General features: G+C 41.8%; 2 protein-coding genes across 2 annotated transcripts; both read right to left on the reverse strand.

The window, feature by feature from the left end:
- Nucleotides 1-609: 609 nt before the first annotated feature.
- On the reverse strand, nt 610-5,235 carry LOC100493597 (extended synaptotagmin-1). The gene is made up of 17 exons (XM_031901369.1): nt 4,944-5,235; nt 4,722-4,763; nt 4,471-4,605; nt 4,009-4,082; nt 3,848-3,920; nt 3,671-3,760; nt 3,485-3,540; nt 2,963-3,083; nt 2,686-2,841; nt 2,297-2,385; nt 2,126-2,174; nt 1,941-2,030; nt 1,745-1,849; nt 1,487-1,558; nt 1,264-1,350; nt 998-1,144; nt 610-789 (listed from the first exon to the last, which is right to left on the reverse strand). Exons 1-17 carry the CDS (start codon nt 5,169-5,171, stop codon nt 637-639), a joined length of 1,767 nt encoding a protein of 588 aa, XP_031757229.1. The 5' UTR covers nt 5,172-5,235; the 3' UTR covers nt 610-636.
- A 7,644-nt stretch (nt 5,236-12,879) lies between these two features.
- Nucleotides 12,880-15,087, reverse strand: LOC100494033 (extended synaptotagmin-2). The gene is made up of 7 exons (XM_031900728.1): nt 15,043-15,087; nt 14,858-14,947; nt 14,662-14,766; nt 14,414-14,485; nt 14,184-14,270; nt 13,918-14,064; nt 12,880-13,709 (listed from the first exon to the last, which is right to left on the reverse strand). Exons 1-7 carry the CDS (start codon nt 15,055-15,057, stop codon nt 13,557-13,559), a joined length of 669 nt encoding a protein of 222 aa, XP_031756588.1. The 5' UTR covers nt 15,058-15,087; the 3' UTR covers nt 12,880-13,556.
- Between the last annotated feature and the right edge of the window lie 12,653 nt (nt 15,088-27,740).

Below are 27,740 nucleotides of genomic sequence, written 5' to 3' on the forward strand. Positions count from 1 at the left end.
TGACGTTTAGGCCCATGCATTTATTTATGTGCAGAGGCCTCAGGTAGCAGCAATGATATTGATGTTAACTTCTCCTCTTCTTCTTCTTCTTCTTCTTCCTCCTCTTCTTCTTCTTTATCTTCTTCCTCATCCTCAAACTGTTTGAAGTCCAGTTCTGTTGCATGTTGCTTTGCTTAATGGACATTTTCGATCTCCTCAACCCCAAAACGGCACATGGCTCAGAGCTTAAACTGGGTCCAAACACAATCTTCTCTAAGCGCATTAGATGGGGTGAGGAGATGGCCCATCTGGCACAGAAATGGCCCCTTAACATTAAAACGTTTTTCTAAATCATTCCTTGGTAATGAAAACCTCCTCTTCCTCCTCCATTCTCCTCCTCTGACTGTGGGGAGTGCTGTTTTTTAATCTCCAGTTAATTTTCATCTACATTAAATGGGTGCTGTTGTAATTAAATCCTCCTCTTCCTCCTCCTTCATCCTCCTCAGCACCCTGTGTTTGTTGGGCATTCTGGCTTGCTTGGCCTCCAGATGAGCATACTGGCTTTTTTTTATGTTGCACTCCCCTTTCTAAATCTTTTTAGTCCAACATACTGTTCTTGTATGGAGGCCTTATAAATACCAGTGATGCCACGTTGTTCTATTTCTTCTTGGCAAATAGTTTTCTGACTTTGGCCCATGATTTCCGTTTGGAAATTTGAGCTTTGGTCTCTCCATGGAACAAAGGAACCCTGGTGATTTCCTCAGGGATTTGTTCCTCTTCCTTAACACTGTAAGGATGAGGTGCCAAAATCTGTGGAAAAAAAGAGAGCATTGGATCAACGTTAGGTGGATCTTGTAGCAGATCAAAACATGTTGCCATGCTCTCATTGCTATTATTAGATCCTATTTAAAGTTGTATACAGAGTCCAGTATTGTGTAACTTACCACAGACTCTGTGTAGAACATAATAGTCAATTTCATTTATGAAAGTGTCTTTAAGCTTAGAGAACATCACTTACCCTCAATTGCAGTTTCACTCGTATGTCTCTATTCTCTTCTGTCGATTCCAGGGGCAGCCAGTCCTCTATGGTCATGTCTGCTGCATCCACAAGTTGTGATAGGGGCACAGCAACACATCCAAGAGGTTTCTGGCGTTCATCATGTAACTGTGAAAATAGAAGTCATAAGTGGCCCAGAAAGCAAGGAGGCAAACCCACCCCCAACCATATGTGGTATAAAGGAAGCCCCCCAAGATAGATCATAAGGAAATCTCGTTTGTACTCACCATAAGCTTCAGTTCCTCAGTGAGTGGGTTCCTTAATAAGAACTGGAACCTCCTTTTCCACTCTACTTCTCCGTTCTTCACTTTGCTCTGAAAATACAAATTTACATGTATTTAGAATAGAAACTGGCATGGCCATTTAGTAAAATACTTTTACATTGTATAGGGAAGTTTCAATCTACTATCAAAGTCCCCCCCCATCCCTGATAGGTAATTTATTACTTACTCCAGTTTCCTGGACGGAGTCTTGAACGGCAACCTGCACCACAGCGAGTGGGTTCAGTTTGCCTTTCTGCACCTGTTAGACAAGAACAGATCTTAGTGAACAATTGTGTTTTTTACGGGGCTTAATTAAACTATATTGGGGTTGGGAGAAGTTTTACACCTAGTATATCCTAAATACTACAGATTATACAGATTAAATGGGGCCTCATAAAAAATGATAACATGCAAGCCAATTGGAGAGACATGACTTCTCACTTACCTGTACAACAGGTAGACCCCTTGCTTTCTCAATAAAGGTGTAGAGAACTGCTGAAGACATCTGCGTTCTTCTCTCTGTCTGAGTTTGCTCATTTTCTTTCAGCACCTAGAAAACCCACAAAAAATTAGATCCATCAAAGTGAAAAACATTCTAACCTTTCTCTAAAGTAGCCAGTGAGAAGGAACATAGACTTTACCTCTTCCAACTTGGTAGGGTCTGAAAGAAGCTGGAGACGTTCCAGCTTGATATGGAGCTGCCCAGACTCTGCATTCTCCAACTGTATCCACTGCAAAGGGTTAAAAGAAATAAACATCATTTTAGATACCTCAGAAAGTCTTGTATTATTATCTATAATGCATCAACAGGCCTGGTTATACTCACCTTATCTAGGTACATTCTCTCTGGGACATCTGCAATTCTGATTTTGCAGCTAGATATCAAAGGAAAGGAAAAATAATTAGAAATGGTAGCTATAAATTCTAAAGTGTTTTACAACTAGATTTATAGGGCCAAAAATGGGAATCAGGGGACCTAGGTTAAAGATGTACTCACCTGCCCAAAGGCTGATCTTTGGCCAATTCCTTATCTTTATTAAAGAGATTGAACTCTACCTCCTGCCCTGGGAGGTCAGTATATAGTATCTATGGAGAAAAGAGGAAACAAGGTTACAATATCTGAGGCAATTAGAGACTGCACAAAAGGGGCAGGGAATGCAGTAAAAGGGGCGGTGCAGTGATATAAAAGGGGCAGTGTTATTACACAGGGGCAGATAGAGGATGAATAGTGCAGGGAATTGGGGGAAAAGGTAAAATTGCTGTACAAAGTATATTGCTGGTAAATGTGTAATACTGGCTGGGCCGGTTACATACCAGCTGGGTGACAACCCTAGAGGCAATATCTAATGCATGTTCTGTATAGCTAAATATCTAAGCAAATGGTACCTCAAACGTCTCATTCCACTGTGGATTAAGGTTCTTCTGTATCACCTTGGTTTGCACTGTTGTTCCTCCTCCGTGTATGACAACATACGGGTCCGAAGAACTTAGATCCTTGGCTCTAAGGTTTTTGGCTTCTATCACATGGATACGAAGCACAATCTAAAAAAACAAAGCAAAAAAACAATGTATAAAAGAAAAAGAAAGGATTTCCAACATGGACTTTCTACAGGGAAGCAGAAGGGGACACAAAAGGGGCTATAAAATGAAAACTAGGCCTTACCCTTGGCTCTTTGAAGTGCAGCTCATTCAAATCGAATTTGGCTTTTATTCGTTGGCTGAAATGCTGCGGCGCAACCATGAACTTGGCAATTTTGTTCACAATCTTCTTATCCGACATTGTGCTTAAGGGGAGGGAGAAAAAAATGGAAATGTTATTCTAATGTACAAAAAAAGACATCTAGAAACATATAGGAAAGCCTAGGGCAGTGGTCCCCAACCAGTGGCTTGTGAGCAACATGTCCCTCACCAACCCCATGGATGTTACTCCCAGTGGCCTCAAAATAAGTGCTTCATTTTGAATTCCTGGCTTAGTGTCAAGTTTTGGTTGCATAAAAACAGATGTACTATGAAACAGAGCCTCCTGTAGGCTGCCAGTCCATATAGGGGATACCAAATAACCAATACTCCCCAACTCTTTTTACATTTGAATGTGGCTGATGGGTAAAAAAGGTTGGGGACCTCTGGCCTAGGGTTTAGGGCACAGGATGAGTACATATAAGAAAGTCAAGGGGAGGGAACTTACTGAAGTCCTGGGATATTCAGCAGGTGGGTAAGTCCAATCCACCGTAGGTCCAATACCTGCCATAAAAACACATTGTAGAATTAGAACAAATAAGAAAGGGATCATTACAAAACATCATCTCTTTTCTATTTCTATATGTCATCTACATTTATCTGCCTTAACCAGCTCCATCTATTAATCACTTACCGGTCGATGAGGGAAGTAGAAAGTAATTGCACCGAATAAGGGCGCGTCCTCCATCAGCGGTGCCAAAATAATCCTCAAGGTTCCCTCCAGCTGCAAAAGAGAAAGATGTTTATATAAGATTTCTGCAAGGGAAATGGGAGGCGCACACAAGGGTATAAGATTGGTCGGCTCACTCACTTTTATAGATTTCACTCCGGCTATTGGGGTTTTCTCATTGAATCCAATATCTATCTTCACTTCTGTATCGTAACTATAAAAAAAGGAGCAAAAGATGATCATGTAGGGGAGGAACATTTCTGAGAGAGCAAAGGAAGTGAAAAAAGGGGCTAAAAATGTACCTGATTTCAAGATCCAGGATAATTTGTTTTCTTTCCGGATCGCCGTGGGCTCTTAAAGCAGTGACCTCTGGGGGCTGAGAGTAAACATTGGGGTGTTACAATGTGTTGGTTAAGCAATCACTTTACAAGATGGTAGGGTTACTACCCGGCTGGGGTTTGACTGGTTAATCACCAACTACTAGGGGTGGGGCTGGAATTACGTATAAACCAGCAAATTTGTAATACCCTACGAATCCCTCCCTTCCCTGACCCTCCTGACAGATTTATTACCCCTTATAAGGCCAGACCTGCCTATACTCCGTCCATCCCCCACCCACTCTGCCCATATCCCCTACACCCATTTCCCCACCCCATGTGACGCCCCTGCCTGCGCCCCGAACCCAAAAGTTGTTACATAAAAAATAGGTGCCAATCCTACAAGATGGGGTGAAAGATATTCTAAATACAGAGAGAGATCATTACCTTGTCGCCAAAATCGATATTTATAAATCGCAAAGAGGCCAGATATTTGCTAGAAGAGCGGATTTTCGGCTGAATCTTCTGCCTGAGCATCGTCTCCAAGTATTCAGTAAGATACGGCCAGATGTTCTCGAAAATCTGCCAAGAGATAAAAAGAAAACAAGCTTAGTCGGCCTGTAACGGGCAATTTAGACACATTCACATACCCAGAAATAACCAGAATAAAGTATAATATATATATTTATATCCCTTACCGCATTCAGGGACTTGCTCCTCTCGAAGTGTTCCCCTGGGACCTACAGGTTGAGAGAGAAGGAGAAGCACATTAGAATTGTTTTTATTTTTTACTTTTCAAATAATAAAAAGTAGCAACAACAATAATATTGTAGGCTTCAATATGACCAACTGAATTGTTGCCAATAGTACATAACTAGAGGTGAGCGCGCGTTTAAGCAGAAAGGAGAGGGGAGACTTACTCTTCCTGGAGCTTTTTTCTTCTCCTTGGGGATTTCCTCTGTCTTCTTCTCAGTGGGGCGGCGGCGGCTTCTCCACAACATGTAGCATTTTAGTACCAGCAGGATTAGGATAACGTATCCTATTTTAAACTGCAGGCATCCTAAAAAGTAGCTCAGCACCAGGATCAAGACATACTTTTCTGCTAATAATCTGGAAATAAATTGTGATTTCAACACAAATTTAAACATATTTAGTTAAAAAGTGAAAAAAGTAAAAGAAAAAGTAAGATTGAGCTTTACAGCTATAGGAGACAGGAGAGAGCTCCTCCCTCCTTAGCTGTTGCACTCGAAATGACTGGAAAGTCAGAGCATCAGCACTAAAGCTGCTCTGATGATGTCACAATGCTGGGTTGTGACATCACAAAGGGTAATTTGATCCTAGCAGATAACACTAATTCTAATATCACGATGGGTTTGTGCAGCCCATTCCCACATGTGACTTGTTCCGCTATTCTCACTGCTAATTGTGCTGTTTGGCTGGGCGGAACTTTCCCGCGTTCTACCTGGGGAACAAGGGCCTTTGTGCTGCACTTGAATAAAAAAGCCGTTATTTTGGGAATGTCCTATTGGTTAAGGTTTCCTGGGAACAGACTGGGAGGCTGCTAACTGTAATCCTGTGATCCCTCCCTCCCTTAGCCCCATGGCTATATGTATTGGGCAAGCCCAAGCTCTTGTTTACTAGCCCCCAGCGCTTTATTGTGTTGGGTTGAAAAACTGACATATTGTTCTTTCTTATTCTTAGCGCCCCTTCTCTTCCTACAGTTTCTGGGGTACAGCACCCAAACTCTCCACACTTCTTCGCCCTATAGCGGAGCAGGCTTCTTGTGCTTTACTATGAGATCCCCCCCCCATATTTTTGTAGTGCCGCACCGAACCCCCCAGTTTTTTCATTGACTTTGACAGGGAAAATGTTTCAAACTGCTGCAACTTACAGCTTTGAGGCTACACCCTCCAAACATGAATAATATAATCATGGGGTCACCCCAAATGAAAAAGCGACATTTGTTGAAAGTCCCAAAGTGGGAGGAGCCAACAACAGCCTATTAAATTTTACTCCTTGACTTTAATGGGGAAATATAAACCGTTGCCGCTCTTAGAGCTTTGAGGCTTCACTCGCCAAACTTGAATCACACAGTAATGGGGGTCAGCCTGAATGAAAATATGATATTTGTTGGTGGAGCTATGAACAGCCAATCAAATTTTACCTATTGACTTTCAATGGGGAAATTCAACTTGCTGCCATTCTCACAGTATTAACCCCACGGTCCCCAAACTCTTCACAGTTGGTCACTCTAGCAAAAAGGGTTAGTTGTGCTCAACCACTAAATATTAAACCATTAGGTGGGGGTGCAATGAGGCTGTGACCACAAAATACATATAGACAACAACAAGAGCCCCTCTGCACTCCCCCATTATCAGTATATATGGGGCATTAAGACATTCTGTGCATTAAGCTACCAGCAATGCCCTCCCCTTTACCAAAACAGGGATTGTTTGCCCATATATTGCAATATATACAAGCCGGCCAACTACGTCCCAGTCACCCCTTCTGGCCAGTCCTACACTCACTTATACGATTCATGAAGAATTCTACTGCCTCAATATACATTTAGCAACAGGAATGAGTTTTACCCGCTCACTAGGGGACTGCAGTTTTAGATTTAAAAAGTGGGAGGAGCCACCAATAGTCAATCAGATTTCACCTATTTAATTTTATTGGTTTATATTTAAACTGCTGTTTGTTTTTTGACTTCAGCTTATTCTTCAACTTTTTCTTAGCGCCCCCCATTTTCTAAACGCTACTCCTCCTACATTTTTAGGGGCACAACACCCAAACTCCCCACACTTCTTCACCCTATAGCAGAGCAGGCTGCTTGTGCTTTTCTAAGCGATTGCGCCCCCCGTCTTTTTGTGGCGCCGCTCCGAACACCCCAATTTTCCCATTTACTTTGACAGGGAAGATTTTCAAACTGCTGCCACTTACAGCTTTGAAGCTACACCCCCCAAACTTGAATAACATAATCAATGGGTCACCCCAAATTAAACAGCATAATTTGTTGGATACCCAAGGTAGGAGGAGTTAACAAAAAGCCAATCAAATTTGACTCTTTGACTTTAATGGGCGAATTTAAACTGCTGCCAATCTTATAATTTTGAAGCTACATTCACCACATTGTCATGGGGTCAGCCTGAATGAAAAGATGATATTTGTTGGGTGCCCAGAAGTGCTTGGAGCCATGAACAGCCAATCAGGTTTCACCCATTAACTTTCAGTGGGGGAATTTAACCTGCTGCCATTCTCACAGTATTAATGCCAATTAATGCCAAGGTCCCCAAGCTCTTCAAGGTTGGTCACTGCCGGGCTGCAGGTTAGATAAAGTATACGGAGCCATCAACAGCCAATCAGATTTCATCTACTGAATTTCATTGGTTTTTATTTAAACTGCTTCTTTCTCAAAGGATTAATGCCAGGGTTCCCACACTTTGCAGAGTCACTGGTGGACTGCAGTTAAAAGTATGTGGGTGGAGCCAACAGCCAATCAGATTTCACCATTCAATTTTATTGTTTTAAAGAGATCCTATCACGATCTTAATGGGGTACTTTTTATTTCTAAATGACAGTTAAACAGCAATACTTCCCTCTGCCATTTAACATTTTATTCTTGATCCAACAAATGTATTTGTAGCTGTAATATTGGTGTGTAGGCGCCATCTCAGTGCCTTGTGCCTGAGTCTGAGCTTTCAGCCAGCGCTACACATTAGAACTGCTTTCAGCTAACCTATGGTTTCTCCTACTCCCATGTAACTGGAGGAGTCCCAAGCCGGACTTGGATTTCTTACTATTGAGTGCTATTCTGTTACCTACTGGGAGCTGCTATCTTGCTCCCTTCCCATTGTTCTGCTGATTGGCTGCTGGGGGTGATGGGGGGGGATATCACTCCAACTTGCATGGTTTTGGCACCCTGGGAAATGAAGAATATGGCTAGCCTCATGTGACATTTCAAAGATAGATACAAAAAAATCTGTTTGCATTTTTAAAAAACAGATTACAATGCAGGATTCTGCTGGAGAAGCTCTATTAACCAATGTGTTTTGGAAAAAGACATGTTTTCCCATGACAGTATTCCTTTAAATTTAAAATGCTACCATTCTCCCATTATTCAAGGTTTAAGGCAGGGGTGGCCAAGACGTCGATCGCGGTCAACCAGTCGATCCCCCGTGGATATCTGGTGGGCCTTGGGATGCGGAAGTGCGCATCGCCAAAAGTAGATTGCCGGGGGGAAAAGTCTGGGTACCCCTGGTTTAAGGTTTTAGATTCAAGGTTAAAAAAAATGTGGGCAGAGTCACAAACAGCCAATAAAACTTTAATTTCACTGATTGATTTCAGTGGGAAAATATAAGCTGCTGCTATTTTTACACATTTAATGTCAGGGTCTCCAAATTTTGCACAGCCAATCAGATTTCATTCAGTGACGTTAGTAACATGTTTGTTCTCAAACTTCCTTTTCTAATTACCAGGGTCAGACTGGGGGGTGAAGGGCCCAGTGGGGCTCCCGCCCCAGGGGCCCTGCAGGTGCCCCTGCCGGCCGCGTCCCTTAACCCCCCCCGCAGGGTCCCCCACCTGATGTCCTCCCCTGAGCTTACGTAAATTTAATGCATCAGGGGAGGAACAGTCGGGCAGAGTGAGTGCCGGCAAGGGTCGGGTCTAGACTGCCGAGGCCCACCGGGTTTTTTCCTGGTGTCCCGGCGGCCCAGTCCAACCCTGCAATTACTCATAATATAACAAATAACCAGAAGATGTATTATTCTTGAATGGAGACAAAGGACATCCCCGACCAAAGCTGAATTGTATAATCAGATAATGCAGTATCTATCCACATTGCATATCCATACAGTAAGTAAACACTATGAAGTATTGGCCAAGAAAATGGGCAGTTACCGATAGGGGCATGGGGGGAACTTGCCCCTGCTGGACTTTGTACCTCATAATAAAAGCTATTCCCTTGCTGTATATACATTTTGTATGTTGTTATCTATATGAAAACATTTCTTTAAGTTTAAACAAGGTTTACGTATTCAAGGTTAGCACCCCTTTAAAAAGATGGTTTGTCCCAGAGCCATTCAGTATCAGCAGAAAAGGCCTGTTGCCTACTGCAGCGTTTTTCAACCGCTGTTGCCTGGTGTGCCGTAGGCAGGGCCGCAATTTTTACTTTAAAAAAAAAATCCGGGCCCTGTCATTGGTTGCGCCCCGTGTGTACGGGTGACGTCAGTACGCACGGGGCGCAACGTTATAAAAGGGCCTGTGTGCGGTCGCGTGTAGGCAGCAGTGCAGAGGCGGCACGCGTGAGGGGAAGATGCTGCTGAAGCCGCCGAAGAGTAAAATGCTGCTGGGCACCAATGTATTAGGGGGGGCCACGGGGCTTATGGGGGCACTGCACAAACTGCTGCAATTATGATTATGCGCCATTTTGTGCACACACGCAATTGCATATGCGTTACATTGTGTTGGTTCATTTATTTTTCCGCCAGTTCTTTTTATGCGCATGTCGCAAATACTGGGCAATAATGTCACAAGCAACAACGTGTTTTTTGGGGTTTTCCTAGGGGGGTGCCCGATTTTTGCACAAGTGTGCCATTTGCGTGTATATATGTGCTATTTGTGTGTATATTTGGGAAGATTTGCGCAGGCATGGCTGCATTGAAATCTTTACGCCTGTTCGTTTGTGGCGTATTCCTGACTGCGCGCTCTTCACCATTTGCGCTAGTATATTTGCAGATTTGCGCTACAATAAACTAATTTAGGTATGTCATTAATAAAACCACATTAATGTTTCTCAAATCTGTTGATCTGGCGCAGCAGTTTGCATCAAAACTAGCACATGAAACTTTAAGCGACTGTGTTTGCGCTCAGGCCTGGATTTGTGGGGGGGCAACAAAGGCCCGGATCTAGGGCAGCACAATCTTAGGGGCGATCTTTGCCACGCCGCAGTGCAATTTTTAAATGTTGCTCCCATATGGAGCAATGGGGACCTCTCCCCACTGCTCTGTATGGGACTTTTACTGTTTGCACATGCACGCTCAACAGGGGGGGGTGTTGGCGTGTGTTCACGCATGTGCGGGTGGGCGAAGAACAGGGGCGGCCTCGGGGCACCCCCATTAGAAATCAGGCCCTGTTTGCGCTATACTGTTAAATATGCTTATGCGCAGGACACAAGTTTTACCTGTGCGACTATTACAGCGCTGCAATGCGTTAGTAAGGGCAACTGTGTGTAAAAGTTCTGACGTGTGTGTGTGCAGTGTGGGACTGGGTATGTCTGGGCCACGGGGGCTGCTGCCTCAAGGGCCCACTTTCCCCACCCCCTGCACAAACTCCACCCCATGTTCCACTGCACATTCTCCCTGTGGTAACAGACTGTATAAAGCAGACATAACTGAACACATCTCCCTGTTAGAGAGACAATAAACCATTTATTAAATTAATGGCTTGGCACCGGCAGCTGTAATGTTGGCCAACATTGCATATCCATACAGTAAGTTAATACCATGTAGTATTGGCCAAGTAGTTGGGCAGTCACTGATAGGGGCATGGGGGGAACTTACCCTTGCCCCTGCTGGACTTTGTACCTCATAATAAAAGCTATTCCCTTACCATATATACATGTTTTATGTTGCTATCTATATGAAAACATTTCTTTAAATGTAATTTCAAATTCAAGTTTAAACAAGGTTTACGTTTTAAGGTTAGCACCCCTTTAAAAAAATGGTTTGTCCCAGAGCCATTCAGTATCAGCAGAAAAGGCCTGTTGCCTACTGTAAAATGGGGGAGGGTAAAATGAGAGGGGGGAATGGGCTCCCAGTGAAGCAGCTTCTTTCCCAGGGCAGATGAGTGTGAGTGTGTCAGTGTGTGAGTGTGAGTGCTGTACCACACACTGAGTTCGTAAGGGCAACTGTGTGTAAAAGTTCTGACGTGTGTGTGTGCAGTGTGGGACTGGGTATGTCTGGGCCACGGGGGCTGCTGCCTCAAGGGCCCACTTTCCCCACCCCCTGCACAAACTCCACCCCATGTTCCACTGCACATTCTCCCTGTGGTAACAGACTGTATAAAGCAGACATAACTGAACACATCTCCCTGTTAGAGAGACAATAAACCATTTATTAAATTAATGGCTTGGCACCGGCAGCTGTAATGTTATGTAAAGGGCTAAACTGATTAAAAGAAATGGATTCCAGTTTTGACTGTCAAATTACTGTCTACATTACTGTACAGACTCAGTGAGAGGAAAGGGGTTTTTTTTCCACCCAGTTCCCCTAATATAGTAAATAAAGCACCCCCTATTGTAAAATATATGGATATTATAACTCACAGAGGAGCATATGCTTTTATACAGGTTATGGAACTCCTCAGTGACTTCTAATATCCTCATATTTTACAACAGGGGGTACTTTATTTTTATATAAAAGTTTCAGTCATGTGACAGAAATTACATCACTAATCTCTGATTACAACCGATGACATCACTAAGCTCCGGAAATAATTTCCAGTTTTGTCCCATAGAGAAATTACCAAATTGTATATTATATAGTGAGTAATGTATTGCAAAATATAGGGATATGGGATATTATAAGTCACTGAGGAGTTCCATGACCATGCTGGGCATGAGACTCTGTTGGGTCTTCTAATAACCTTATATTTTACAACAGGGGGTACATTATTTATTATAATAACTTATGACTTCACTAAGTACCGTTTATAATGGTATAATATAATATAGAGCTATTATAAGTCACTGAGGAGTTCCATGACCATATTATTACTTCTAATACCCTTATATTTTACAACAGGGGGTACATTTTTTATGATATTACACAAGTTTTAGTAAGTCATGTAACAGATATGACATCACTAAGCACTGATTATAACTGATAACATCACTAAACACCATTTATAATGGTATAATTTACAGGATATTCATGACTTTTGTGTATAATATTCATAAAGTACTGATATGTTAAAACTGTTTTTGGGGTGAGAGGGAAACTGGAATACTTGGAAGAAACCAATACAGACACAGGGAGCATATATAGTGTTGAACTGGCCATCTAGGGCACTGATAGAAAACCTGGTGGGACCTGGCCCTGTTGGCCCCCGGGCACACTGCCTGGCAGTGCAGTGGTGGAGTGCAAGGCGGCAGTGATAGCGGAAGTGGTATAGCAGGGATGTTTCGGCTCCTAGCATCACCTTTAGACAGCCTAGACACATGAGTTATTGGCAGGCAGTTTAGGCATATTAGTACTATATAGTGAATAACGTACCCTGTATTGTAAAATATAGGAATATTATAAGTCACCAAGGAGATTTATGACCATATAAAACCACAAGGCCAAAAGTCTTGTGCATCTATACAGGTCATAGAACTCCATTCTCCTTGGCACCCTGCTTGTGAGAAGAAGTGCCAGTTTTGCCATGAGGTCAAAGTAGAACCAGAAGGCAGAAATAGTAGTCAGCCAGGGCCGGATTTCTACTTGGGGCGCCCCAAGGCCGCCCCCATTCGGCGCCCCCCCACCCCCGCCGCGTAAACGCGAATGCGCATGCGCCTAACTTGCGCATGCGCGAACAACCCCTATCGCTAATGCGCATGCGCAAGCGCCTAACTTAGAACTCCCATACGGAGCAGTGGGGAGATGTCCCCATTGCTCCGTATGGGAGCAAAATGTTAACATTTGCTTGCGGCGGGGCGGCATGCCGCCCCTGTGTATTTGCCGCCCTAGGCCCGGGCCTTTGTGGCCTCGCCACAAATCCGGGCCTGTAGTCAGCCACAGAGAAGGTTTGACAAGAAGGTTTGAAGTATTCACGAAAAGTCAGACTGAAAAACAGGAAAGACAGAAGTAGCTTTAAAAGAAATGGGCTCAGTGTCTCAGAGTAGTGACGTTTAGGCCCATGCATTTATTTATGTGCAGAGGCCTCAGGTAGCAGCAATGATATTGATGTTAACTTCTCCTCCTCTTCTTCTTCTTCTTCTTCCTCCTCTTCTTCTTCTTTATCTTCTTCCTCATCCTCAAACTGTTTGAAGTCCAGTTCTGTTGCATGTTGCTTTGCTTAATGGACATTTTCGATCTCCTCAACCCAAAAACGGCACATGGCTCAGAGCTTAAACTGGGTCCAAACACAATCTTCTCTAAGCGCATTAGATGGGGTGAGGAGATGGCCCATCTGGCACAGAAATGGCCCCTTAACATTAAAACGTTTTTCTAAATCATTCCTTGAATGAATGAAAACCTCCTCTTCCTCCTCCATTCTCCTCCTCTGACTGTGGGGAGTGCTGTTTTTTAATCTCCAGTTAATTTTCACATACATTAAATGGGTGCTGTTGTATTGGTGTTGGTATTAAATCCTCCTCTTCCTCCTCCTTCATCCTCCTCAGCACCCTGTGTTTGTTGGGCATTCTGGCTTGCTTGGCCTCCAGATGAGCATACTGGCTTTTTTTTATGTTGCACTCCCCTTTCTAAATCTTTTTAGTCCAACATACTGTTCTTGAATGGAGGCCTTACAAATACCAGTGATGCCACATTGTTCTATTTCTTCTTGGCAAATAGTTTTCTGACTTTGGTCCATGATTTCCGTTTGGAAATTTGAGCTTTGGTCTCTCCATGGAACAAAGGAACCCTGGTGATTTCCTCAGGGATTTGTTCCTCTTCCTTTACACTGTAAGGATGAGGTGCCAAAATCTGTGGAGAAAAAGAGAGCATTGGATCAACGTTAGGTGGATCTTGTAGCAGATCAAAACATGTTGCCATGCCCTCATTGCTATTATTAGATCCTATTTAAAGTTGTATACAGAGTCCAGTATTGTGTAACTTACCACAGACTCTGTGTAGAACATAATAGTCAATTTCATTTACGATAGTGTCTTTAAGCTTAGAGAACATCACTTACCCTCAATTGCAGTTTCACTCGAATGTCTCTATTCTCTTCTGTCGATTCCAGGGGCAGCCAGTCCTCTATGGTCATGTCTGCTGCATCCACAAGTTGTGATAGGGGCACAGCAACACATCCAAGAGGTTTCTGGCGTTCATCATGTAACTGTGAAAATAGAAGTCATAAGTGGCCCAGAAAGCAAGGAGGCAAACCCACCCCCAACCATATGTGGTATAAAGGAAGCCCCCCAAGATAGATCATAAGGAAATCTCGTTTGTACTCACCATAAGCTTCAGTTCCTCAGTGAGTGGGTTCCTTAATAGGAACTGGAACCTCCTTTTCCACTCTACTTCTCCGTTCTTCACTTTGCTCTGAAAATACAAATTTACATGTATTTAGAATAGAAACTGGCATGGCCATTTAGTAAAATACTTTTACATTGTATAGGGAAGTTTCAATCTACTTTCCAAGTCCCCCCCATCCCTGATAGGTAATGAAGCAATTTATTACTTACTCCAGTTTCCTGGATGGAGTCTTGAACGGCAACCTGCACCACAGCGAGTGGGTTCAGTTTGCCTTTCTGCACCTGTTAGACAAAAACAGATCTTAGTGAACAATTGTGTTTTTAACGGGGCTTAATTAAACTATATTGGGTTGGGAGAAGTTTTACACCTAGTATATCCTAAATACTATAGATTAAATGGGGCCTCATAAAAAATGATAACAGGCAAGCCAATTGGAGACACATGACTTCTCACTTACCTGTACAACAGGTAGACCCCTTGCTTTCTCAATAAAGGTGTAGAGAACTGCTGAAGACATCTGCGTTCTTCTCTCTGTCTGAGTTTGCTCATTTTCTTTCAGCACCTAGAAAACCAACAAAAAATTAGATCCACCAAAGTGAAAAACATTCTAACCTTTCTCTAAAGTAGCCAGTGAGAAGGAACATAGACTTTACCTCTTCCAACTTGGTAGGGTCTGAAAGAAGCTGGAGACGTTCCAGCTTGATATGGAGCTGCCCAGACTCTGCATTCTCCAACTGTATCCACTGCAAAGGGTTAAAAGAAATAAAAATCATTTTAGATACCTCAGAAAGTCTTGTATTATTATCTATAATGCATCAACAGGCTTGGCTATACTCACCTTATCTAGGTACATTCTCTCTGGGACATCTGCAATTCTGACTTTGCAGCTAGATATCAAAGGAAAGGAAAAATAATTAGAAATGGTAGCTATAAATTCTAAAGTGTTTTACAACTAGATTTAGGGCCCAAAAATGGGAATCAGGGGACCTAGGTTAAAGATGTACTCACCTGCCCAAAGGCTGATCTTTGGCCAATTCCTTATCTTTATTAAAGAGATTGAACTCTACCTCCTGCCCTGGGAGGTCAGTATACAGTATCTACGGATAAAAGAGGAAACAAGGTTACAATATCTGAGGCAATTAGAGACTGCACAAAAGGGGCAGGGCATGCAGTAAAAGGGGCAGTGCAGTGATATAAAAGGGGCGGTGCAGTGATATAATAAGGGCAGTGTTATTACACAGGGGCAGATAGAGGATGAATAGTGCAGGGAATTGGGGGAAAAAGGTAAAATTGCTGTACAAAGTATATTGCTGGTAAATGTGTAATACTGGCTTGGCCGGTAAAATACCAGCTGGGTGACAACCCTAGAGGCAATATCTAATGCATGTTCTGTAGAGCTAAATATCTAAGCAAATGGTACCTCAAACGTCTCATTCCACTGTGGATTAAGGTTCTTCTGTATCACCTTGGTTTGCACTGTTGTTCCTCCTCCGTGTATGACAACATATGGGTCCGAAGAACTTAGATCCTTGGCTCTAAGGTTTTTGGCTTCTATCACATGGATACGAAGCACAATCTAAAAAAACAAAGCAAAAGAACAATGTATAAAAGAAAAAGAAAGGATTTCCAACATGGACTTTCTACAGGGAAGCAGAAGGGGACACAGGCTATAAAATGAAAACTAGGCCTTACCCTTGGCTCTTTGAAGTGCAGCTCATTCAAATCAAATTTGGCTTTTATTCGTTGGCTGAAATGCTGCGGCGCAACCATGAACTTGGCAATTTTGTTCACAATCTTCTTATCCGACATTGTGCTTAAGGGGAGGGAGAAAAAATGGAAATGTTATTCTAATGTACAAAAAAAGACATCTAGAAACATATAGGAAAGCCTAGGGCAGTGGTCCCCAACCAGTGGCCTGAGAGCAACATGTTCCTCACCAACCCCATGGATGTTGCTCCCAGTGGCCACAAAGAAAGTGCTTCATTTTGAATTCCTTGCTTAGAGTCAAGTTTTGGCTACATAAAAAAACAGATGTACTATGAAACATATAGGGGATACCAAATAACCAATAATATCCCTTATTTGGCCCCCAGATATATTTTCTGTGCTTGTGTCACTCCCCAACTCTTTTTACATTTGAATGTGGCTGATGGGTAAAAAAGGTTGGGGACCCCTGGCCTAGGGTTTAGGGCACAGGATGAGTACATATAAGAAAGTCAAGGGGAGGGAACTTACTGAAGTCCTGGGATATTCAGCAGGTGGGTAAGTCCAATCCACCGTAGGTCCAATACCTGCCATAAAAACACATTGTAGAATTAGAACAAATAAGAAAGGGATCATTACAAAATATCATCTCTTTTCTATTTCTATATGTCATCTACATTTATCTGCCTTAACCAGCTCCATCTATTAATCACTTACCGGTCGATGAGGGAAATAGAAAGTAATTGCACCGAATAAGGGCGCGTCCTCCATCAGCGGTGCCAAAATAATCCGCAAGGTTCCCTCCAGCTGAAAAAGAGAAAGCGATGTTTATATAAGATTTCTGCAAGGGAAATGGGAGGCGCACACAAGGGTATAAGATTGGTCGGCTCACTCACTTTTATAGATTTCACTCCAGCTATTGGGGTTTTCTCATTGAATCCTATATCTATCTTCACTTCTGTATCGTAACTATAAAAAAAGGAGCAAAAGATGATCATGTAGGGGAGGAACATTTCTGAGAGAGCAAAGGAAGTGAAAAAGGGGCTAAAAATGTACCTGATTTCAAGATCCAGGATAATCTGTTTTCTTTCCGGATCGCCGTGGGCTCTTAAAGCAGTGACCTCTGGGGGCTGAGAGTAAACATTGGGGTGTTACAATGTGTTGGTTAAGCAATCACTTTACAAAATGGTAGGGTTACTACCCGGCTGGGGTTTGACTGGTTAATCACCAACTAGGGGTGGGGAATTAACCAGCAAATTTGTAATACCTTGTGAATCCCTCCCTTCCCTGACTGATTTATTACCCCTTATAAGGCCAGACCTGCCTATACTCCGTCCATCCCCCACCCACTCTGCCCATATCCCCGCCCCCTACACCCATTTCCCCGCCACCTACACCTATTTCCCCACCCCATGTGACGCTCCTGCCTGCGCCCCGAACCCAAAAGTTGTTACATAGAAAATAGGTGTCAATCCTATAAGATGGGGTGAAAGATATTCTAAATACAGAGAGAGATCATTACCTTGTCGCCAAAATCGATATTTATAAATCGCAAAGAGGCCAGATATTTGCTAGAAGAGCGGATTTTCGGCTGAATCTTCTGCCTGAGCATCGTCTCCAAGTATTCAGTAAGATATGGCCAGATGTTCTCGAAAATCTGCCAGGAGATAAAAAGAAAACAAGTTTATTAGGCCTGATGCCTGTAACGGGCAATTTAGACATATTCACATACCCAGAAACAACCAGAATAAAGTATAATATATATATATATTTATATCCCTTACCGCATTCAGGGACTTGCTCCTCTCGAAGTGTTCCCCTGGGACCTACAGGTTGAGAGAGAAGGAGAAGCACATTAGAATTGTTTTTATTTTTTACTTTTCAAATAATAAAAAGTAGCAACAACAATAATATTGTAGGCTTCAATATGACCAACTGAATTGTTGCCAATAGTACATAACTAGAGGTGAGCGCGCGTTTAAGCAGAAAGGAGAGGGGAGACTTACTCTTCCTGGAGCTTTTTTCTTCTCCTTGGGGATTTCCTCTGTCTTCTTCTCAGAGGGTCGTTGGCGGCGGCTTCTCCACAACATGTAGCATTTTAGTACCAGCAGGATTAGGATAACGTATCCTATTTTAAACTGCAGGCATCCTAAAAAGTAGCTCAGCACCAGGATCAAGACATACTTTTCTGCTAATAGTCTGGAAATAAATTGTGATTTCAACACAAATTTAAACATATTTAGTTTTAAAAGGAAAAAAGTAAAAGAAAAATTCAGATTGAGCTTTACAGCTATAGGAGACAGGAGAGAGCTCCTCCCTCCTTAGCTGTTACACTCGAAATGACTGGAAAGTCAGAGCATCAGCACTAAAGCTGCTCTGATGATGTCACAATGCGGGGTTGTGACATCACAAAGGGTAATTTGATCCTAGCAGATAACAGTAATTCTGATATGGGTTTGTGCAGCCCATTCCCACATGTGACTTGTTCCGCTATTCTCACTGCTAATTGTGCTGTTTGGCTGGGCAGAACTTTCCCGCGTTCTACCTGGGGAACAAGGGCCTTTGTGCTGCACTTGAATAAAAAAGCCGTTATTTTGGGAATGTCCTATTGGTTAAGGTTTCCTGGGAACAGACTGGGAGGCTGCTAACTGTAATCCTGTGATCCCTCCCTCCCTTAGCCCCATGGCTATATGTATTGGGCAAGCCCAAGCTCTTATTTACTAGCCCCCAGCGCTTTATTGTGTTGGGTTGAAAAACTGACATATTGTTCTTTCTTATTCTTAGCGCCCCTTCTCTTCCTACAGTTTCTGGGGTACAGCACCCAAACTCTCCACACTTCTTCGCCCTATAGCTGAGCAGGTTGCTTGTGCTTTACTATGAGATCCCGCCCCCAATTTTTTTGTAGCGCCGCTCCGAACCCCCCAGTTTTTTCATTGACTTTGACAGGGAAAATGTTTCAAACTGCTGCCACTTACAGCTTTGAGGCTACACCTCCCAAACTTGAATAATATAATCATGGGGTCACCCCCAAATGAAACAGTGACATTTGTTGAAAGTCCCAAAGTGGGAGGAGCCAACAACAACTAATTAAATTTCACTCCTTGACTTTAATGGGGAAATGTAAACTGCTGCTGATCTTACAGCTTTGAGGCTTCACTCACCAAACTTGAATCACACAGTAATGGGGGTCAGCCTGAATGAAAATATGATATTTGTTGGTGGAGCTATGAACAGCCAATCAGATTTTACCTATTGACTTTCAATGGGGAAATCCAACCTGCTGCCATTCTCACAGTATTAACTCCAGGGTCCCTAAACTCTTCACAGTTGGTCACTATAGCAAAAAAGGGAAAGTTGTGCTCAACCACTAAATATTAAACCATTAGGCGGGGGTGCAATGAGGCTGTGACCACAAAATACATATAGACAACAACAAGAGCCCCTCTGCACTCCCCCATTATCAGTATATATAGGGCATTAAGCCATTCTGTGCATTAAGCTACCAGCAATGCCCCCCCCTTTAAGCAAAACAGGGATTGTTTGCCCATATATTGCAATATATTCAAGCCGGCCAACTACGTCACAGCCACCCCTTCTGGCCAGTCCTACACTCACCTATAAGATTCATTAAGAATTCTACTGCCTCAATATACATTTAGCAACGAGTTTTACCTGGTCACTAGGGGACTGCAGTTTTAGGTGTTAAAAAGTGGGAGGAGCCACCAATAGTCAATCAGATTTCACCCATTTAATTTTATTGGTTTATATTTAAACTGCTGCTTGTTTTTCAACTTCAGCTTATTTCACTTTTTTTTCTTCTTCTTAGCGCCTCAAATTTTCTAAACGCTACTCCTCCTACAGTTTTAGCGGTACAGCACCCAAACTCTCCACACTACTTAGCCCTATAGCGGAGCAGGCTGCTTGTGTGTTTCTAAGAGATCCCGCCCCCATGTTTTTTGTGGCGCCGCTCCGAATCCCCCAATTTTCCCATTGACTTTGACAGGGAAGATTTTCAAATTGCTGCCACTTACAGCTTTGTAGCTACACCCCCCAAACTGGAATAACATAATCATGGGGTCACCCCAAATGAAACATTTGTTGGATGACCCAAAGTGGGAGGGGTAAACAACAGCCAATCAAATTTCACCCATTGATTTTTATGGGGAAATTGAAACTGCTGCCACTCTTACAGCTTTGAGGCCACACACCCCCAAACTTGAATCGCACAGTCATGGGCTCAGCCTGTATGAAAATATGATGATTTTTGGATGCCCAAAAGTGGGCGGAGCTGTGAACAGCCAATCAGATTTTACCTGTTGACTTGGTCCCCAAACTTTTCACAGTTGGTCGCTAGGGGACTGCAGTTTTAGTTTTGAAAAAGTGGGCGGAGCCTCCAACAGCCAACAAAAATCCTTTATTGAATTTTTTTGATTACATTTAAAAACGCTGACTTTCTCACACTATTTATTTTACCTATTGACTTTTGTCAGAGAAAAAAGAAACCATCTTGTTTCTTTTCTCCATCTTGTTCATATCATTTAATATTAGAGGGGTTGTGAAATACATTGTATAAGAATGTTTCTGTTTGCTGTTGTAAAAACATTTTGATGAGTCCGCAAACTTGTGAAAAGCATGTTGGGTGTTGGTCAACTGGGCCTCTTTGTCTGTTCTTAGAGATAACAAAGCTAACTACTGATAAGACTGTTTCAGGACTATAAAACAAACATGCTTTGGGTTATTCAAAGTAGTATCAGCTCAGAGACAATTCTCATTTAAGAATGTCTGGATACTGCCTTCGTACGTACGAATAAAATGTAGCTACAATCAAACTGGCCTATCCAACAGTTTTTCCTTGACAGCTTTGGTGCCGAAACCCGGGAGTGGACAAATTGGAGGACAGCCATACAGGAGGAGATGATTGGATACCGAGACCTTAGGCGCCAATAAAGGTGAGACCAAAGATTTGTCTCTGATAAGCTCTCGCTGTCACTTTCATTCCCTCGCTTGGCTGTATCTACAAGAGTAACCCGCTCTACGAACCTTGGATAGGCCAGCCGTAAGTTGTTTGTTTGTCTTTGTTAGTCTGTGTGTAACCCTTGTAAGTTAGTGTGTTAGTCTGTGCCTAACCCTTGTGAGTTAGTGTAACAGATGTGCATAACCCGTTACATGTTGTGTTCATGTTTAGGTAACTGTGAATGTACTAATGTGTCAGTGAAAGTGTTTTTTGTTTAATGATAAGAACTCTCTCTCTGCCCTTCATGGGATAATTGTTCTTTAATTAATCTCTCACTGTGTAACTATATTAATAAGGATTTACTGTAGAGTGATACTAGTGGGGACTGCCTACCATCAGATGTGGAGTGTGGTCATTGGTTGTGGTTGTGCAAATGAAATTAGTTCTAACACTTCTTATGGGATTTGTTTGTATCTATCTGTTCTGGAAATTTTGGCGGGAACAAAAGAAGGGTTAACCTGTATGTGAATTTTAGCCACCGAAACCCACTTTTGTGAAAATCTATATATTGGGAATATATAGATTTTTGTTTTGTGTAAAAGGGGGGAGCGTGATTGTCTCCAGCCCAGTTCCATATGGGGAACATTTTACCCAAAACCGAGGGGTGGCCAGACCCCGACTTGTGATTTTTTCTGTTCCGGGAACAGAGAGAATAGGAGCTCCTGAGTCATCACTGTCACCGGGAGGCAGTGATGAAAGATGGCCAGTGGGTAAGTGGCTAAATAGACAAATTGGCTAAATTAACAAAACAGATTGGTATGGCTATCCCATGTGATGGTGTACACTCAAATGGGATACCCTATACAAATTCAGTCAAAGTTTATTGGAACAGATGGATACTGAAATTCTATTGGAATTGGGACACACAGTAGGGATCAATGTAATTAAGATTAGGAAGACACGGAGTGAGGGAGAAGTAGAGGGTTATGACCAAATGAGAGAAATAAAGGGAGTAGTTCTGTCAGTAGTAGTAGCTTTAATAACCAGACTGAGGGCTAAGGGGATAAACTTTAACACTCAGTTGGTTAAGGGAAATATAGATGCCCATATAAAGGGGAAAGTGTAAGTATATGTATGGGTATATATATATATTGCTAAACTGGTATGTTTGTCAGTGATTTTGTGGATAACAGTTTTTATTGCTATCAAAGTAAGTATAGATTCACAAAATTAAAGGTGTTACTGTCACTTTAAGTAATTGTTAGAAAAGGCTGTAAGCATATTCAAAGGGAAAGATAACATTACTGCAGGGAATGATAAGGCAGATAAAGCTGCTGACAAACAGGCTGCTTGTATGGTTCTAACAGGGACACCAACTGACAGCCACATACACCAACTGACAGCCACATACACCAACTGACAGCCACATACACTAGTGACTTTAGTAATTTTTAAAACGCTGCAAAAGTAAGGCTGGAGCACAAGTCCATATTAAATGGACCAGTAAATGTTATAAGAGATAAGATGATATTTGGAAACATGATTATGGTTGTTTGTGTGCACCTCCCGTTTATTTAATTTGTTAGTAAAACACTTTGCACCTCCCATCTCATGTTTCCAAAAGGGGGGAATTATATTTATGGTAAACAAATTATGGTTTGCTTTTGGATTTGTGAAAAAATCATATTTATAACACCTGGTTAAACCATTCTATCAGTTTCAAAGGTTACAGATAGATTGTATTCACCTATTTAAATGTTTTTATGTATTTGTATGCATAGATATGTTTTGGGGTGATTTGAGGCTTGGCCAGTAACAAAAGCCACAGAATTAATAACAGGTAAAGCTAACTGGGTACAAGCTTTAACCCTTGCATTGTCATCTATGAGACACCCCTAAGGGTCCCCAACAGTTATTTCCTTTATGTTGCTTTTTGGTAGACCACCAAATATTGGGTTGTTTATTCAAATATTGGTAGGAAGAACATGTTTCTCTTACTGACTATGTTAAGCAATTGTATAAGCAGCTCACTAACTTGTATGGAAAAGTGTTTTATTCTTTAGCAGATTCAGAGACTGTATTTGGAACTCACTCTCTCCAATCAGGAGATTGGGTGGTGATAAAGAGATTTATGAGCCAAACTGAATACACATCTGACACTGTAAGAAGGTATTTCCCCTACGAAGTCCTGCGAGAGCAAGAGCAGAGCGTCCCTACACTCAACCCCCCCAACGAGATCACATCAACAGAAAGACAACTAAGGCGACTGATTCAGTTCTTCCAGACTCAAGAGGATAAAAAATCATCTTTAAAGTAAGTCAGACGAGAGTGGTAATAATAATCCCACTAGTCTGTTAACCAACGGTCCCAGTTTGAGGTTTTGACACTAAGCGTGGGCCTACTCTGGGTGAAGAGGATCACCATCAGGAAGAAAAGGACTTTTATAAAATAATGACTCTGTGTTTGTTATTCTGGGTAAAGGTCCTTATCATTGCTTTACACCAGTAAAGGGGGGTTGGCAAATTCTATATGGTTCTTACACCAGCAGGCTGCAAAGCAGTTACATACTACTGACTGCTGGAGATGTTTTTACATTCCAGTCAACAACAAGGGGATACCTTTAGTAGGGATACCTATCTCTATCAATGATCTTAATCTTACAGATTATAGCTATGAAGTTGAAATAGACACAAATTATAAGTATCAAAATGCAATTAGTGATTGGGGTACATATTTGGAAATAACAGGGTTACTAGATACACCCACCATATACGTAGGATCCATGTTTGCTAATCATACAATCACTTAATGTACTTACCTAAGATTCATGTGGGAAACACAGATTGTGAAAATGCTATTCTGAATTTCTACATGTATTATATGGGAAAAAAATGTGATAAAATGCAGGGTAATTGTAATGATTATGTTGGTGTGGGAAAAATGTATACTTCTTATGTCCCGAGGTGTTCCTGCCCTGACCGAGGAGAAGATAAAGATAAGAGTTTTAAGTCTAAGGTGACAGATAATATGAGATGGTTTTAGACTTGGCTGGGGTATCAGGGTACAATCATTTCTAGGGTACTTAGATAAGAACTATATTATATTTGGAAACTAAGCTTACTCATGGCTCCCTATGGGAGCGTAGGGAAATTGTACCATAGGAAGAGTTGTACCTGTTATCAGACAATACCTGAACATCTCATACATAGATAATCAAGGTATCCATTCCAGGGTAATAAAAAAAAAAAAAAAGGAATTATTTTCCACCTCAGATAAAGGATGGATGTGGTTCCCTGCCTTGATAGGATGGGGAATAGAATTAGTCAATAGATTAATTAAGTATACTAGTATAAGGGATGGTATAATAAATTAAACTATAAGTTCCATCAAAATAATAAATGAGAAATAAGTCAGGAAGATGGCATTATAGAATAGAATGGTCCTAGATTACCTACTAATAGATGAGGGTGGGGTTTATACAATCACAGGTAAGGAGAGTTGTACCTGGATTGGGGAATCATATGACCCAGTTGAGCCCTACAGAACCCTTTCTCATTTATGGGAATCATAAGGATTTGGTTATCAAATGTTTAAAAGTTTTTATGGTACTAAATGTGTGGGATTGCAATGGGCCTTGTGTTATATATTATAGCAAGGTTGATTCTGTGTTGTTGCAAATACAGTATTTTATCCAGAGGTTACATGGAGGGGCAGCTGAAGGGAGGGTGCTCACCCATTTAGCTCCTGGATCAAATATACAACAGCCTCTTCTGATCAGCAACCTTCTGTGTTTGGCCGACCTTATCCATAGCAGGATCCCATTCCTGTATAAATAGGGTAATGAAGAACTTGCTGATAGGCAACTCAGTACTGCCACTTAACCTTTTATAGGTGAGCGGAATAGAGTTCTGGGTAAGAAGAATATATATGTTCAAGATTTTGAACAACAGGGAGGAATGTCAGAGAAAAAAGAAACCATCTTGTTTCTTTTCTCCATCTTGTTCATATCATTTAATATTAGAGGGGTTGTGAAATACATTGTATAAGAATGTTTCTGTTTGCTGTTGTAAAAACATTTTGATGAGTCCGCAAACTTGTGAAAAGCATGTTGGGTGTGTTGGTCAACTGGGCCTCTTTGTCTGTTCTTAGAGATAACAAAGCTAACTACTAATAAGACTGTTTCAGGACTATAAAACAAACATGCTTTGGGTTATTCAAAGTAGTATCAGCTCAGAGACAATTCTCATTTAAGAATGTCTGGATACTGCCTTCGTACGTACGAATAAAATGTAGCTACAATCAAACTGGCCTATCCAACAGTTTTTCCTTGACACTTTTAATGGAGAAATCCAACCTGCTGCCATTCTCACAGTATTAACCCCAGGGAAACTAGGGGACTGCATTTTTAGGTTTTAAAAAGTGGGTGGAGCCACAAACAGCCAATCAAACTCCTTTATTGAATTTTTTTTGGTTAAATTTAAAAATGCTGCCTTTCTCACACTATTTATGTCAGGGTTCCCAAACTTTGCCGAGTCACTCACTGGCTGACTACGTATTCAGGTTTAGAACAAGTGGGCGGCTCCACCAACAGCCAATCACATCTCACCTATTTACTTTCAATGGTGAAGTGTAAAATGCTGTCAGTCCCACAATTTTTATGCCTGAGTCCCCAAACTTTGCAAAGTTGGTCACTGGGGGCTGCAGTTCAAAAATAGGAAAAGTGGGTTGGGCCACTAACAGCCAATCAGATTTCATCCATTTAATTTTATTGGTTTAAATTTAAAATGCTGCCATTCTCATATTATTCAAGGTTTAAGGTTTTAGATTCAAGGTTAAAAAAATGTGGGCAGAGTCACAAACAGCTGATCAAAAAATTTTACACATTGATTTCAGTGGGAAAATATAAGCTGCTGCTATTTTTACACATTTAATGTCAGCACAGTCTTTTTTACTACTGGTATATCTTCAATGCTAGAAAAACTGGGTGGAGCCAACAAAAGCCAATCAGATTTCATTCAGCGACTTCACATGTTTTTCAAACCAATATGTTTGTTCTCAAACTTCCCTTTCTAGTTACCAGGGTCGGACTGGGGGGTGCAGGGCCCACCGGGGTTCCCGCCCCAGGGGCCCTGCAGGTGCCTCCACCGGCCGTGTCCCTTAACCCCCCCACAGGGACCCCCGTAACCCCCCGCACGGTCCCCCACTTGATGTCCTCCCTTGAGCTTGCGTACATTTAACATGTCAGGGGAGGAACCGTCGGGCAGGGGGAGTGCCGGCAAGGGTCGGGTCTGGGCCGCCAGGGCCCACTAGTATTTTTCCCAGTCCGGCCCTGCTAGTTACTCATATTATAACAAATAACCAGATGATGTATTATTCTTGAATGGAGACAAAGGACATCCCTGACCAAAACTGAATTTTATAATCAGATAGAGGAAGTCAAAATAATGCAGTGTCTATCCACATTGCATATCCATACAGTAAGTAAATACCATGAAGTATTGGCCAAGTAGTTAGGCAGTCACTGCTAGGGGCATGGGGGGAACTTGCCCCTGCTGGACTTTGTACCTCATAATAAAAGCTTTTCCCTTGCTGTATATACATTTTGTATGTTGTTATCTATATGAAAACATTTATTTAAGTTTAAACAAGGTTTATGTATTCAAGGTTATCACAACTTTAAAAAGATGGTTTGTCCCAGAGCCATTCAGTATCAGCAGAAAAGGCCTGTTGCCTACTGTACTGCTCAGAGCAGCAGTCTGGTCTAAGCTCCACCCCTTCCTGCCCCTGAGCTGTGTGGGGGAGGGTCTGGGCCACGGGGGCTGCTGCCTCAAGGGCCCACTTTCCCCACCCCCTGCACAAACTCCACCCCATCACATTCTCCCTGTGGTAACAGACTGTATAAAGCAGACATAACTGAACACATCTCCCTGTTAGAGAGACAATAAACCATTTATTAAATTAATGGCTTGGCACCGGCAGCTGTAATGTTATGTAAAGGGCTAAACTGATTAAAAGAAATGGATTCCAGTTTTGACTCTGCCTGTCAAATTACTGTCTACATTACTGTACAGACTCAGCGAGAGGAAAGGGGGCTTTTTTACACCCAGTTCTTCTAATATAGTGAATAAAGCACTCCCTATTGTATAATATAGAGATATTATAGGTCACAAAGTCATGGAACTCTCATTCTCAACGTTCTTCCTCATATTTTACAACAGGGAATACTTTATTTATTATAATATAAACGTTTCAGTCAGTCATGTGACAGAAATTACATCACTAATCTCTAATAATTTCCAGTTTGGTCCCATAGGGAAATTACCAAACTGTATATTATATAGTGAGTAATGTACCTCTGTATTGTAAAATATAGGGATATGGGATATTATAAGTCATTGAGGAGTTCCATGACCATACTGGGCATGAGACTCTGTGGTGTCTTCTGATATCCTTATATTTTACAACAGGGGGTACATTATTTATTATAATACACAAGCATCAGTGTGTCAAATGATAGAAATTAAATCACTAAGCTCTGAATATAACATATGACGTCACTAAGTACCGTTTATAATGGTATAATATAGAGCTATTATAAGTCACTGAGGAGTTCCATGACCATATTATTACTTCTAATACCGTTATATTTTACAACAGGGGGTACATTTTTTATGATATTACACAAGTTTTAGTAAGTCATGTAACAGATATGACATCACTAAGCACTGATTATAACTGATAACATCACTAAACACCATTTATAATGGTATAATTTACAGGATATTCATGACTTTTGTGTATAATATTCATATAGTACTGATATGTTAAAACTGTTTTTGGGGTGAGTGGGAAACTGGAATACTTGGAAGAAACCAATA

This window comes from Xenopus tropicalis, chromosome 4, assembly GCF_000004195.4.
Source record: "Xenopus tropicalis strain Nigerian chromosome 4, UCB_Xtro_10.0, whole genome shotgun sequence".
Taxonomy (NCBI): domain Eukaryota; kingdom Metazoa; phylum Chordata; class Amphibia; order Anura; family Pipidae; genus Xenopus; species Xenopus tropicalis.

Bases quoted from the DNA above. Each gene is read 5' to 3' on its own strand.
- LOC100493597 (XM_031901369.1), bottom strand. From the start codon at position 5,171: ATGTTTAAATTTGTGTTGAAATCACAATTTATTTCCAGATTATTAGCA. The intron at 3,084-3,484 runs GTAAGTTCCCTC...CCTCCCCTTAAG, and splicing joins CTGAATATCCCAGGACTTCA to CACAATGTCGGATAAGAAGA. The intron at 790-997 runs GTAAGTGATGTT...TTTTTTCCACAG, and splicing joins GAGTGAAACTGCAATTGAGG to ATTTTGGCACCTCATCCTTA.
- LOC100494033 (XM_031900728.1), bottom strand. The intron at 14,486-14,661 runs GTAAGTGAGAAG...TTTGTCTAACAG, and splicing joins GGGGTCTACCTGTTGTACAG to GTGCAGAAAGGCAAACTGAA. The intron at 14,065-14,183 runs GTGAGTACAAAC...CTATTTTCACAG, and splicing joins CTGAGGAACTGAAGCTTATG to TTACATGATGAACGCCAGAA.